The 13,809-nt window shown below is 35.3% G+C and overlaps 2 protein-coding genes across 2 annotated transcripts; one reads left to right on the top strand and one right to left on the bottom strand.

The window, feature by feature from the left end:
• Positions 1–1,472: 1,472 nt before the first annotated feature.
• On the top strand, positions 1,473–6,540 carry LOC132182303 (NAC domain-containing protein 7-like). The gene is made up of 4 exons (XM_059595507.1): positions 1,473–2,125; positions 4,435–4,618; positions 4,733–5,004; positions 5,656–6,540. Exons 2-4 carry the CDS (start codon positions 4,459–4,461, stop codon positions 6,241–6,243), a joined length of 1,020 nt encoding a protein of 339 aa, XP_059451490.1. The 5' UTR covers positions 1,473–2,125; positions 4,435–4,458; the 3' UTR covers positions 6,244–6,540.
• Positions 6,541–7,509: 969 nt separating this feature from the next.
• Positions 7,510–12,225, bottom strand: LOC132181151 (monocopper oxidase-like protein SKS1). The gene is made up of 9 exons (XM_059594237.1): positions 11,911–12,225; positions 10,857–10,966; positions 10,487–10,757; positions 10,253–10,391; positions 9,304–9,670; positions 8,731–9,096; positions 8,572–8,650; positions 7,996–8,195; positions 7,510–7,882 (listed from the first exon to the last, which is right to left on the bottom strand). The coding sequence occupies exons 1-9, from the start codon at positions 12,058–12,060 to the stop codon at positions 7,777–7,779; spliced, it is 1,788 nt and encodes a 595-aa protein (XP_059450220.1). The 5' UTR covers positions 12,061–12,225; the 3' UTR covers positions 7,510–7,776.
• Positions 12,226–13,809: the final 1,584 nt, after the last annotated feature.

Consider the following 13,809-nt stretch of genomic DNA (forward strand, 5'->3'; position numbering starts at 1 on the left):
ATTCACACTTTGTGTTGTATTGACCCAAACATAACTTATTTCAACATGTTTCGACCTCTATCATCTGTGCGGTGCATATGATTATAAATGCAATGCAAACTTCCTTCTGTGGTTAGCATCTTAGTAACTTGAAATGAGAAATTGAGTATGTAAATTTGTACAATTCAATTCCTCTTAGTTGCACAGACCATGCATGCCACACTAACCACAAATCCTAAACACCATAAATAACTCTAAAGCAACAACAATCAAATTTGAAATTTCCAACTATATATTTCATTTAATATTAATAGAAATCGAAAGAGAATGTGAAATAGGCAAGAGAGAGAAAGAGGTTTAATTAGGAAGGAGGATCTGAACCTAGAGGGATAGAAGGGGCGATATTTGAAGGTGAAGAGGGAGTGGTGTGAACTTGCAATGCAGCATTATTGGTGACGATTGCACTGAGAGGAAGGCTAGGAAACGGCGTGAGCTTTAGTTCATAGCTATGGAAGAGTGGAAAAAGAAGGCGAATCAGAGAGAGTGAGAGGCCGGGAGAGGAGATATGAGCGGCATGAGATTGAGTAGGTTTTTTTTTTTTTTTTTTTAGGTATAGACTTTACGGTTTATATTTTTTCGTAACAAAAATAAAATAATTTTTTAATTTACTCATGTTATCCAGGTCACCCATGGATTAAGTGGATCGACTTGATCATTAATATTCGTGTCTAATTGGGTCCTCAACCCAATTTGACTCGAATTCAATTATATTAAACCTTAACTAGCTAAATAATTTCGTATCGAATTCTTGTTAAGTTTATAAGCCGGCCATATAAAAAATTACTAGCCCTAATAAAATTCTTCTCATGTAAAGATTGTAATGGAAAGGAGGTATCTTCACTCATACATACAATTGTTGAGATGGAAAAAGGAATATGTAAGATTAGAAATATAAGAAATAATAAGACTGAAATGAAAGTAGTACAATTCCCATTTGGATAACCTTAGCACTCCCGACCACTATTTGTGCTGCTGAAGCACTAAAGTAAGAGACTTATTAGGCCCCCAAAAAAGGTAAAACAATCTCAACACAACGTCTAATTACTAGAATTATGAGAGTTCAACATTAATGCTGTTGGACACCCAACCTATTAGCCCAGAAAGGACAAGCCAATTCCATCACTTATGTTAGAGCAGGCAAGATTGTGCGAAACATCCATGAGATGAAGTGTCACCCCAACACCTCATCATCATCATCATCATCATCCCAATTCTATTACGGTTAAGACTTGAAGATGGTGGAAATGGTAGGGACATGAGAAAGGAGTTGGCTCTAATAGGGGCCACCATGCCTGATCATTCTTAGAGAGAGAGAGAGAAAGATGGGTTTGTGGGTGACTTTTTGGCTGGTGGCTGTTCCATTACGTCACCACCAATATCCTCCTATTTTTATTCTCTCCTCTTCGGGTCTTTCTGGAGGCTTTTCAGATTTGTTGATTGGTCTGTGCCGTTAGTTTCATCTGACTTCACCGTTTGCTCTCTCATCTCTCTCACGCACATATTCCATCTCTGTAACTCTCGGTTGGGTCTCTATCAGTTGCGGGTGGAGGTGGCAGTAGAGACGCCATTCCTTGCTCTGCTTAAGCCAATTTTGCGCCACCCTTTTTTCCCGCCCAAAATCTTCCCCACCAATTCAGCTTAATCCGACAACGAGAGATAATGAGAGCTTATGATATAGAAAACCAGCTGCTACGACAACTTTTTTATTCAATTATTTTTTTCCTTCTTTTTTAGCATTAGGGTTTCTCCTCCTTATTTAACCCTACTTGTTTTCTATTCTTCTGGTCCTCAGCTTTTCCTTTTTCCCAAGCCCCTCGGGATTCGGTCCTCGACAACTCGACAGCCTCGGAGACAGTTTGTAAGAGGGCTTCAATTCCCGAGGACACACCTTAAAGTAACAACTCTTTTGTATTTTGTGGTCTTTCTTTCTTGTCTCATATATAGGAGCTTTTCCTCTATGCTTGGGAGTGAAGTTGAGAAAATTCCCAGACCATAATATCAATCTATTTTTGGAGAAAAAGGGTTTGCTGGTTGGTGGAAGATTCACTCGCCCACTGATCACCTGCCACCCCAGAGGCCCAGATCTGTAAGCTCTCTCTCTCTCTCTCTCTGGTACTTCTTCTTCTTGATTTTCTGCATTTTATGGTATGGTATGATACGTACACTGGATCTTTGTTTTTGAGACTTGAATGTGCTTAGTTTGCAGATCTGAAATCTCAAGGAGAATTCTCTTCTACAATCCTAATAGAAAAAAATGGGCATTATGCTTTTGTGATTTAGAAACAAAAAAAGAAGAGAAAAGAATAATATCGAGAGTGATCTATCCTTCCATATCACAAACATACACTTCTTTCTGCCTTCTCTTTGTTCTCCATTTTCTTTCTCATTACACTCCATGATTAGATGTTAACCATCATGCATTTAAAGCGTTGGAGAGTTCTTGTCGTGGGAATCACAATGAGTAACACTCATAATTGGAGATAACTTATATTTTTGTTTTAATACGAGAAATATCTCGTCTGGTAATCATGTTTGATGAGTATATATATATCCCAACATATCACGCATAATCAATTAATCAAAAAATGTGTTACACGCGTAAATTATGGTAAGAAAATTCATGTAATATATATCTTTTCCACTAAAAACAAATTAATCTTTAATTTGAGTGATGTTGCAGTAAAGAGAATTTTATAATTAAGCTAGCCTACGGGTATTTTTTTTATTTTTTGCAATTGTTATCTGTTTAGATTTAATTACTGTCAGGATCTATTCAATTTTTTTATATATAGAAAGCTCATATCATGCACATATTCTTTAATTTCGATGTACTTTCTCTGTGTGATATTCAAGATTGGCCACTAAATAGGTACAAACAGCGCTCCTTAATGAATAAGAAACTTTTTGTGCACGACATATTAATAAAAACTGTTTTAGCATTAGACCTTGTTTGTTTTGGCCTAAATCATTTCTAGAAATTATTTTCCACACTTTCGGGTCTCAGAGCATCTGAAAATTTAGTCAAACAAAACATTTATAGTTGACCACATTGGCAGCCCCGCTCGATCTACCAGGATGGTAATGTCACTAAGCGTGGTAACCCTTGAACACATGACACTGGTACTTGTGGAGGTTCATGTTGTCTTTGTGTGGTTTCTTTCTCTACAATGAAGATGAGTTGTTGTCTACCAAGTGTTTTTGAGGAATTTCCTCAAACATTTTCCAACTCATTTTCAAGCATGCTACAAAAAGAAAAATTAAAAATTAAAAAAAAGAAGCTCATTTTCCATAGAAAAATATTTTACATTGAAATAAATGGGGCTTTATTTTACTTATCGGAGAAAATACACTTAGTCATCCCAAAGTATCACTATGAAACTTGTACCTCCAAAGTTTAAAGAGTGATAATCGACATCATCTATTGGGGTGGTTTCGGATCGACTTGCCAATCCAATAAGGATAAACCCAAACACGATTTCTTTAGTTAAAGGGGTCAGACCTTAAACTCAAACACGACCCGCAAGTGACCAGACACTACCGTCTTAACCCGTTTAAAAAACGAGTCGACCCATTTAGTCCAACTGAGACATGTTTAACTTGTTTGACCTAATTCAACATAACTCGTTTGACCCATTTCGACCCGAACACAACTTGTTTGACCCGTTTCAACATGTATTTATTATATATCAAATACATGTAATTTCATGGGTCAACATGCACTTGATGGTATTTTTGTAGTTAATACAAAAGTGGCCGGAGTAATTTAAGAGGATTATTTACCTCATATTTCATGCCAAATTAAGATATATCAAAGTTCTTTGACTCCTTTCAAAGATTATGAAATTTGGAGGCAAGAATAGTCAATGTAGAATAATTATCTAATTCTTTAGAAGAAACTTTTGCATATGATACTACATTCTGTAATGATAAAAACTTTTAGCATGCATCCTTTTGAGACTTTAATTAGACATTTACTTTCTTCCATACTAAAGTTAACATGATTCTAAAGTGTGATAATTTAGTCAATAAATTTACTTCTTCTTCTAATGTTATTCTATACCACGCCTTATTTAGATCTTTTTGCATTTGTAATCTATTTCCTAGCTTGTCTTTCTTTCTGGCAAATAAGCTCTGCAGTAAGAGCAAAAGAATACACCTTGCTTGTGATCTCTACATCCATTGGAAAGGTTGATTAATAATCAGTACTTTTCAACTTTAATGACAGTAGCTTATATTTTTTTCTTTTCTTAAACTCACTCTCTTTTAAATTGATTTTACAATTTGTGCTTGTTGAGTACTTTGCTTTGTGTTATTGTACCTAGTGAGAAAGGGGAAGTTACTCACTATTTTATGCTCAAAAGTAACATACTTATGAGTATGCTCTATGTATTGCAGAACCCAAGACATAAGCGGGGGAATATGAATACTTTTTCTCATGTACCCCCTGGTTTTCGGTTTCATCCAACAGATGAAGAACTGGTTGATTATTACCTTAGAAAAAAGGTGACATCACGAAGGATTGACCTTGATGTCATTAAAGATGTTGACCTCTACAAAATTGAGCCGTGGGATCTTCAAGGTAGTTCAAATTCCTAAAAAAATTTCAATTCCAAACTTATGCTAAGAGATTAGACAATAAAACAAAACATGTACATGAAATTAACTTTTGTACATTTCTGCAACATTTGAAAAGAGATATGCAGGATAGGAACAGAAGACCAAAGTGACTGGTACTTTTTTAGCCATAAAGACAAGAAGTATCCAACAGGAACCCGCACAAATAGGGCCACAACAGCAGGTTTTTGGAAAGCAACAGGAAGAGATAAGGCCATATACTCCAAGCATGACTTAGTTGGAATGAGGAAGACCTTGGTCTTTTACAAAGGTCGAGCCCCAAATGGACAAAAATCAGACTGGATTATGCATGAATACCGGCTTGAAACAGATGAAAATGGGACTCCACAGGTAAGTACTTCAAAATCATCTTCAATTGCTTATCTACTTTCTTAGATAAATGTTGTCTTTGCATTTACATAGAAAATGTCTTAATTGGTGTAAAACCTTATTGTAAGAATTGCAGTATAATGTTTTTTGGACATAAATTTCCTCCAAACCAGTCTTGAGGAAATATCTTTCAACCCATTTAAAATAGTGTCAAGTGTCTATAAAAATTTAAAACATTAGTCTAAGTCAGTAAATTGCTATTAATAACCTTAAGAATTTAATGTGCATTTTAAATGTTTATACATATTTGGCACTATTTTAAATGGGTTGGATGATATTTCCTCCAGACTGATTTAGAGGAAATTTCTGTCCATTTTTTTTTTTCTGTCTGAATTAATGCATGCAACAAATGATCTCAAATGTTCTCCTAGTTTTTTGAAAACTAATGCCTCAATATCTAGTTGCATGGCAACCAACTGACAGACAAGAGAACTAATATTATCCAGTTCATTTGAACTGGAGAGGATCTTGTTTCCCATACAAGATATGTTAGATTTGGTCATTAGTTGACCAACTTTTTGTTTCTTTTACAATCACTCTTTTGGGTATTATTGAAAGTGTGTGCATCAATTTTTCATGCACTGAGTTTAATTTGTGCAATTGATATTGCAGGAAGAAGGTTGGGTTGTCTGCAGGGTATTCAAGAAAAAGATAACAGCAATGCGCAAAGTGAGCGAGCATGAATCACCATGTTGGTATGATGATCAAGTCTCATTTATGCCGGAGATGGACTCACCTAAGCACAACTCCCACAGTAATCTGGTGTACCAACAACTCCCTTATCATTGCAAGAAAGAGCTAGATCTGCCATACAACCTTCCCCGGGAGCACTTCCTCCAGCTCCCACTTCTAGAAAGCCCAAAAATGCTCCAATCCGCCGCCACCGTAAGCTCATACGGCGGCATTGACATAAACCATGCAGCCGCCACCCTGCAGTACTCCTCTTCACTCTCACAACAAATTCAAATACCCCATGAACACAGCTTTCATGCGATGGATCAAATGACAACAGATTGGAGAGTGCTAGACAAGTTTGTTGCTTCTCAACTCAGCCCAGATGGTGCAGCCAACATGTTTCACGCATCAGGCAACACGAATAATGTTCTTGTCAGCAGACACTTGGAAAAGCAAGAAATGGTGCCGGAAAATGATGCCTCCGTGTCAAGCTCTAGCAATTGTCAAATTGAGTTTTGGAAGTGACATTATAATTTGCTTAAATACTGATCATAGGATATTATTATAAGTTGGAAAAGAAAAAGGGAAGTAGTGATTTAAATTCATGTACATAATAAACTAAGCCTGTATAGCTGTTGGTGGGCTTCTGGCTCTTCGATCTCCTAGTATTAAGTTAATTATTAATATCGCTAAAATAGTTAGTGACAAATTAAATCATGTTTCTTGTATAAAGGAGATATCCTTGGAGTTTCATCGAGCTTTGCTTGTAGTGGGCTTTATTATTTTCGGATATTCTACTTAATGAATTAATTAGTTTTTAGTATAAATATATAACATATTGTTTTTCGTTTATAAAGCTCTAGCTTATATGATTCTTCTTCAACAGATTGTTTCATTCTTTCCATCTTTCATTTTCGTGGTTCTATATTTTCTTTGCTTTCAATTATGCTCTACTTGATATATAGAAAATACATAATTTCCAAAGAGAAATGAGAACATATAATATTGCTCGATCATGTGCACCATCTATTTGCCAAGACGAAAATCAATTGAAAAGTTGAATAATCCCACTTGTCTCTTTTATGAGGTTCATTAGGAATTAATTACTAATTATATACTATGTTAAATCAATCACTTTTAGGATAAGTGAATTTAATCATTTAATTAATATAACACTCTTCTTGAGCGATAAAGACAAGGTTCAAACTTAGAACATTTTTTGCTTTAATACCATTTTAAATTACCACTTATCCCAAAATTTTAAACTAATGAAAAATAATAAATTTAATAATTTAATTAATATTCTAAGACTATGAAGCTTTGCAGATAAAAATATGATTTATTTGGCATATTAAAAAAAAAAAAAAAGTGTCAGAGAGTTGATGAATGTGCAATTTGGATTCTAGTGTTTTATCAATCTTTTGATCCAAAAAACATTACAACTATTTCATATTAATAATATTTATCTATGATTGATAATATTAATCCCTAGTAAAATGTCCCTTGGCATGCAATCCACTATACTTTTGGCATCTAAACAATTATAGTGGAGGGCATGTGAGCGACTTGAATCTTACTCATTTGATCTTATTTCTCCCTGGCATTTCAAAGCCAAAGGGCACAGACCACCCACATTGAACGGAATCATTGCCAAAATGATGACAGAAACAGATCCATAGAATGATTGCATTTTGTGTGGTGTGGTATATTACACTCTATATCCACTGAACACAATCAAATAGATAGAGCACATGGAGCACAATTATTTTACCAAGGATATACCAAAATTGAGTATGTAAAAGTCAAATGGTATTAAGAATGAATTAATCATAATTTGTGTAGCTTTAAGGCGCATAAGAAATGATGGATACCCACCACCAGTGACATAAATTACAAGAAATGGGTGAAGGCCCAACAAGTGAAAAAAAAAAAAAAAAAAAAAAAAACAGAATCACAGATGTCATTTAGACCACAGAATATTGTACTAAAAAAAAAAAAAAAAAAAACCAAGTATGCGCACCTAAACTAAATGTGTCTCACAAAATCAGTAGCAAAAGCTCAGCAAAAAGTGTAAATCAGAGCAAAGAATTCCACCAGCAGAGTGAAATACAGCTTGGAGTTTCCCCTTAAAATTGATGCTGCAGAGTTGGTGGTGTTTGGTTCCCTGAAAGTGCAAACAAAAGTAGAGTCAGAGAGTGCAAACAATTGTGTGTATGTGTGCGTGTGTGTGAGAGAGAGAGAGAGAGAGAGAGTTCTACAAAAAGTTTTTAGGCATACTTGGATAAGTGCTGGAGTGCACCACAATATAAGACATTCCCAGGTGCAGTAAATTCCGTTTCACCATTTTCCTCAGGATTGACTATTCTCATATAAGTTTCTTGGCCTAGATACCATCTATCAAGATTTTCTGTTCTAATGTTCCATGCTCCAGCATTGTCAAGAGAGACGAGGACCGCAGTCCATGCCCCAGGGAAAACCTACACAAAAGGAAAACTGACAAGTTTAATACAAGACATAAAGTTAGGCTTTTTAAGATTACCCCCTAAAAGATTCAGGCAGCGGCACAGCAACTTCATTAGCAATATAAGAACACCAGGGGGGGAGGGGGAACAGTCATAAGATTTTCAATGTCTCAATATATGACATATGACTCGAAAAGTTGGAAGAAATTTATTCACATAGCGGCATTAAGAATTACTTGCCCAAATTTTTTTAGTAAGATCCAAAGTTCACCATATCCTTCTTCTTTTTTGGGTCATAATTCCACCAGACCCTTCTAACAAATGAGGTTTGGAAAATTAATTAAGAAAAAGAACAAGAAAAAGAAAACTATGTTATGTGAAAAAAACCAACCTGAGTAGTGCTGCGAGCAATTGCGTCCCACTTATTATATCTACTTCTGCTGTCTTCTGTCCACTCACCAAAGTCGAAACTGCATTCAGGTAAATCATTTTCTTAAATGCTAAACCTTTAGGGTAAAAGAGACACTATAAACAAAGGAAAGATTCTTACCCAACCACAAAAAATGAATAGCCATCTATATGAAAACTCTGCACTACAGTGTCATTGTTTTGAAATATGACTTCTATGAATCCCTTATATGTAGCATTAATAACAGATCTGTCGAGCCGGAGGGTTCGGTTAAGTGGCTTATTGGGGAAATCAAGCTTATATTCTCCCTTCACTTTATACTTGTCAGCAAGCCTGATTGGTGTAGCAGGTTTGACAAATGAGATCCCATTGAGTGTAGCTCGAAGTGTCCCATTGATCAATACTGGTGGCACAGTCTTTATCACGTATGTTTCCGTCACATTAATCGAACCATAGTGAAAAGACCCTTGTGGATTAGGGCGAGCCCCACTTGCAGATACATTTTGCCTAAACAATATAGAATGGAGATTTAAATCAGTGAAACTAAATAAAAATGAAACTTAAAAGCATGAATACCATCTAACTGTGGCATTGAGAAGGTAGTTGGTCAAAGCATTTTGTAATTTTAGGCTTGGTTACAGTCAGTGATGTCATGAGAAACAAGCTATCCTAAATATCAAACTCCAAAATAAACTTGACGTTATGAAAACAAACCTGATGCTTAATGCCTGGTTTATTGGCCTTGACTTGTCATAAATATCATTTGGCGGGTCGGGCAGAGGACCAGTTGCTGGTCCTTTAGAGTTGGAATAGTGTAAAACGGCAACCCCAGTCACTCTCTGCCAAAGTGATTCATTCACAAACCTAGCACTTGCCACAATGTAGTAATCAGAACTTGCATTCTGATCCATGGTGACCAAAAATGAATAAGATTGCCCAACATGAATATCTAAGTCTGTAAAATTTTGTTGTACTGTATAGAATCCTTCTGTTTCTGCTAGAGTCAGAAAATGGTTTTGAATTCTAAAGTTCAAACATGTTGAAACTCCAACATTGTGCACCCGAACTCGATATGTTTTGCCTGCAAAACATAATGCTATGGTCAATTAATACTTCAAAGACCTGAAACCGTGCACCAAGAAGCAATGAACAATAAAGAAAACAACATCATAAAATGTAAAAAATAACATTAAAAAAAACTAAAACTAGAATAGGATGATGTAGTATGGCCAATCCTGACATCCACATCTGTGTGTTTCCACAGACTTCTACGTTCTCAGACTGATGTTATAAGTGGTCCAGGATTGAGATTTTGTGGACCATTGGGAACCAAATGAAAATTAATGATTAAGATTTAGTGGGGCGTTTTCTTTTTTTAAAAAAAGGAGCAGGTCAAGAAGTTGATTGAGTAAAATGGAACTTCGAAGTTCCAACAAAATCACCAAACCTAAAACACTAAGTATAAGAGGGAAACTTAGGCAAATAACTGATAACCAGATATGATAATTTACACCCAAGAGCCAGAAGAAACCAATAAGATGTGGAAACATGTTCTTCCAGCTGTAGAAACCAATAACTGATAAACAAGATCTTCCAACAAAGCAAAGAAAAATAAAGAGAATGGTTCTACACATTTTCCTGATAAATGCTGGGAAAACATTACCCGGATCAACTTGAATGGTTTCATACTGGATGCCATCAGGTACAAGAGTGGTGTTGTATTGGTAAGGTCCCTTCCCATTGATGAGAACTCCATCAGGCATCCCAAGGTCGTTTCCAGCATCAAGGGCCGACCGCAGTGCCTACAATTCAAAAAAATGAGACAGTAGTAAAGTTAAATCCTATAATCCCACTGCAACGTTCATAAGCGAAGGTCAAACTGACAACAACTACTAACCGTATGATTCCGGGTATACCAGTCACCAATCATAATGATGATATCCCCATCTGGCTCTGCAAAAGGAATGGCGATTATATCCCGATTATTAATAATGAAAGGACCAAAGCCGCCAGATGCTCTCTGCAAATTGAGAGAGGGGAAGTAGAAAAAGCTCCCAATTTGATCCTTGACTTGAAATTGATAAGTCCAATTCCTTTTCGGATGAATTGGACAATTTGTGCCAAGAAGACCGTCCTGCCATGAATTACGCCGCATTTGAATTCCAGGCCTGTAGCAACAATTAATCCCAAGTTTGTCATAGAACTCTCCATATAAAAATTCATGATTTAAAAAAAGTTAAATAAAATGCTACTGTGTTGAAACCAACCATGTCATTAGGAGATCTTCATCCAAATCATTCCATACATTGACAACAACATTGTAATTAGTAGTAGAATTGATTACAGGACCTGGAAACTTCTCATTAATTGCTATAACCTGCAAATAATAATTATTAAAATCAGTAAAGTCACTCAGATTTTGATCAACACTACTCTTTTTGATTCAGTAAAAATTGAAACATAAACCATTGAAAGAAAAGTTAAAAAGAAAAGGTGAGCAAAAACATGTAATGGCATTAAACAAAAAGTAACAGAAAAGCATGTTTCTTGAATGTGAATTATATCTAAACAAGACAGGCAGACACATACAGAAGACCAGACCTCTCAAGCACGTTTCTTGGATGATGAATTATATAATTATACAACTTAGATAGTAACAGTAATAATAGTTGAAGCAATGACTATGATAATCTAGAATGAAATGTTGGGTCCTAATTTACATTAACTGTACGCAAAACCCATATCTAATTCAGCATAACAGATAACCGAAGAAAGAGGGTAAAGAAAAGAAAAAAAATAAGCAAAAGCCCAATATTTATCATCTATATCGATATTTTGACTGCGTCACCTATACTCAAAGCCTAGTCTCTGATTCAACTAAATAAAAATAATTAATTAAAAAATAAAATGAACAAACCAGAAAAAGAAACATCGGAGAAAAAACATAAAATCCATAAGAAATCCAAAATCTACTCCAACATCTTTGTACCTTAATCTATGTCAATAATAATCAATTTCCATCTATCAGTTGCAACCACATACAAAATATGAAAATATAGAATGCTAATTATAGGGAAGAAAAAAAAAACTAAAATCCCAGGACACTTAAACCCCACAGATTACTAAGAAATACATAAAAATACACAAAACCCATATAGAAAAATGATTTATCAATGGAACTCAAACAATGGTTCTGAAAAAATATATACTTTTATGTATATCCCTTCTTCACAATCTTCGGAGAAACCAAGGACCTGTAAATAAAGAGAGAGAGAGAGAGAGAGAGAGAGAGAGAGAGAGAGAGAGAGTTAAGTAGTGAACCTGTTGAGGAACGCCGAGAGGGGAGGCAGTGATGTAAGAGACATGAAGGTCATAAAAGGCGTAGGGGTCAGCAGCAAAACAGAGGCGTGGAATCAGAGCAATGTGGAGCAAAGAAAACAGAGAAAACAGAGAGACCCCCAACAGAGCCATTAACTTACTTCGGAGTTTATGGAAGTGAGCTAAAGCAAAGAAAAGTCCTTTGAGATTTGGCGGAGGTTTACATAATATTTCTGAGGCTGTATTATATTTCTGAGCCTTCTTAGTCTGTAAGAAAGAAAAGATACTAGCGGGTAAGGGTCGCCATTAAAACGACCTCTGTTTTTGGAAATTTTGCTCAAGTCCACGTCCCATTACCGGTTACTCGCTAAGCCAGTTGAATTTAACCTCTTGAGATTTTGCCAATCCCACCCACTTTATTCTTTTATTTATTTTAGTTTACTAGAAAAGGAAAAAGACGAGGAGTGAGAGAGTAAATCTGCCGATCCTCTACTTCAATGACCAATTAACTTTTTCGCAATGGGATTTTTCCAGAACCAAGTGGAGCCTTTTAAAAAAAAAAAAAAAAAAAATCAATAAGTATCACAGCAATGACGCCATTCAATTTTGTTTTTTTCATAAGGAAGAAAAAAAAAAGGGCACCATTTAATATTGAGATTTATATGTCAATCTATATGTTAGATTATCTCAAGGAAGAAATAAAATTAACAGGTTGTTTGGAATTGCGTTTGAGAAATAGAGTTTTTAAGTCAAAAAAAGTTTTTGGGCAAGAGCTTCATTTTTAGGGCCTGTTTGGGATTGAGGGGCCTAAAAGTACTTTTAATACTCAAAAAGTCAAAAAAGTACTTGTTTGATAAAAAAATTAAAAACGTTTTTAAGGGTCTAAAAAACCTAAAAATTGTCAAAACACACTTTTGGCAAAAACTTAAAAATAAAGTTTTTGCCCAAAAGCTCTTTTTGACTTAAAAGCTCAATTTCTCAAACGCAATCTCAAATAGACTCTTAGGTTTTTGCCAAAAGTGCGTTTTAGCCATTTTTAGGCTTTTTGAACCCTTAAAAGTGCTTTAATTTTTTTATCAAACGAATATTCTTTTCTTCAAATAGACTTTTTGAGTGCTAAAAACACTTTTAAACCCCTCAAATGCAATCATAAACAGGCCCTAAGTAATATTATTCCACGGAACCATAATTTTTTTTTATCAAAAGGAGTCAAAGCATGAATGAATAAACAAATTTAATTTTAAATATGAACCAAGTTTAATTTTTAGGCTGAAATATATAACTATAAATATAAAATGGTTAAATACCAAATACCCCTGGGGTTTGGTAACTTTATTTTTACCTCCTAGGGTTTCATTTTTATCACAAGACCCCCCTCGGGTTTTGATAAAGGACCAAGTTAGTCTATCCGTTAGTTGACCGTTGGGATTGACACGTGGATCAATCAGATATTGACACGTGGCATCTATTTAATTTTTTTTAATTAAAAAAAAAAAAAGAAAAAAAGAAAAGGAAAAAAATTGGGGGTGGCTCGGCCACCCCCTTTGGCCATGGGCGTGGCCTAGCCACCCCCATCTGGCCGGATGGGGGTGGCTCTTGGGCTCCAAGGGGTGCCGAGCCACCCCCAATTTTTCCTTTTCTTTTTTCTTTTCTTTTTTTTTTTTAAAAAAAAAACATTTTTTTAATTTTAAAAAAATTAAATAGGTGCCACGTGTCACATCTGATTGGTCCACGTGTCAGTCCTAACAGTCAACTAACGGTCAACTAACAGATGGACTAACTTGATCATTTATTAAAACCCCAAGAGTAAAAATAAAGTTACCAAACTCCATGGGGTATTTGGTATTTAACCCAATATAAAAATATTTTAATTCTACATATATTCAAAACCAAGAAATGGGG

Source organism: Corylus avellana, chromosome ca5 (genome assembly GCF_901000735.1).
Source record: "Corylus avellana chromosome ca5, CavTom2PMs-1.0".
Taxonomy (NCBI): Eukaryota; Viridiplantae; Streptophyta; class Magnoliopsida; order Fagales; family Betulaceae; genus Corylus; species Corylus avellana.

Bases quoted from the DNA above. Each gene is read 5' to 3' on its own strand.
- LOC132181151 (XM_059594237.1), bottom strand. From the start codon at position 12,060: ATGGCTCTGTTGGGGGTCTCTCTGTTTTCTCTGTTTTCTTTGCTCCAC. The intron at 10,758-10,856 runs GTTGGTTTCAAC...TTGTTGCTACAG, and splicing joins GAAGATCTCCTAATGACATG to GCCTGGAATTCAAATGCGGC. The intron at 8,196-8,571 runs GTTGGTTTTTTT...CCTTTTGTGTAG, and splicing joins TTGCTCGCAGCACTACTCAG to GTTTTCCCTGGGGCATGGAC.
- LOC132182303 (XM_059595507.1), top strand. From the start codon at position 4,459: ATGAATACTTTTTCTCATGTACCCCCTGGTTTTCGGTTTCATCCAACA. The intron at 4,619-4,732 runs GTAGTTCAAATT...ACATTTGAAAAG, and splicing joins TGAGCCGTGGGATCTTCAAG to AGATATGCAGGATAGGAACA. The intron at 5,005-5,655 runs GTAAGTACTTCA...TTGATATTGCAG, and splicing joins ATGAAAATGGGACTCCACAG to GAAGAAGGTTGGGTTGTCTG.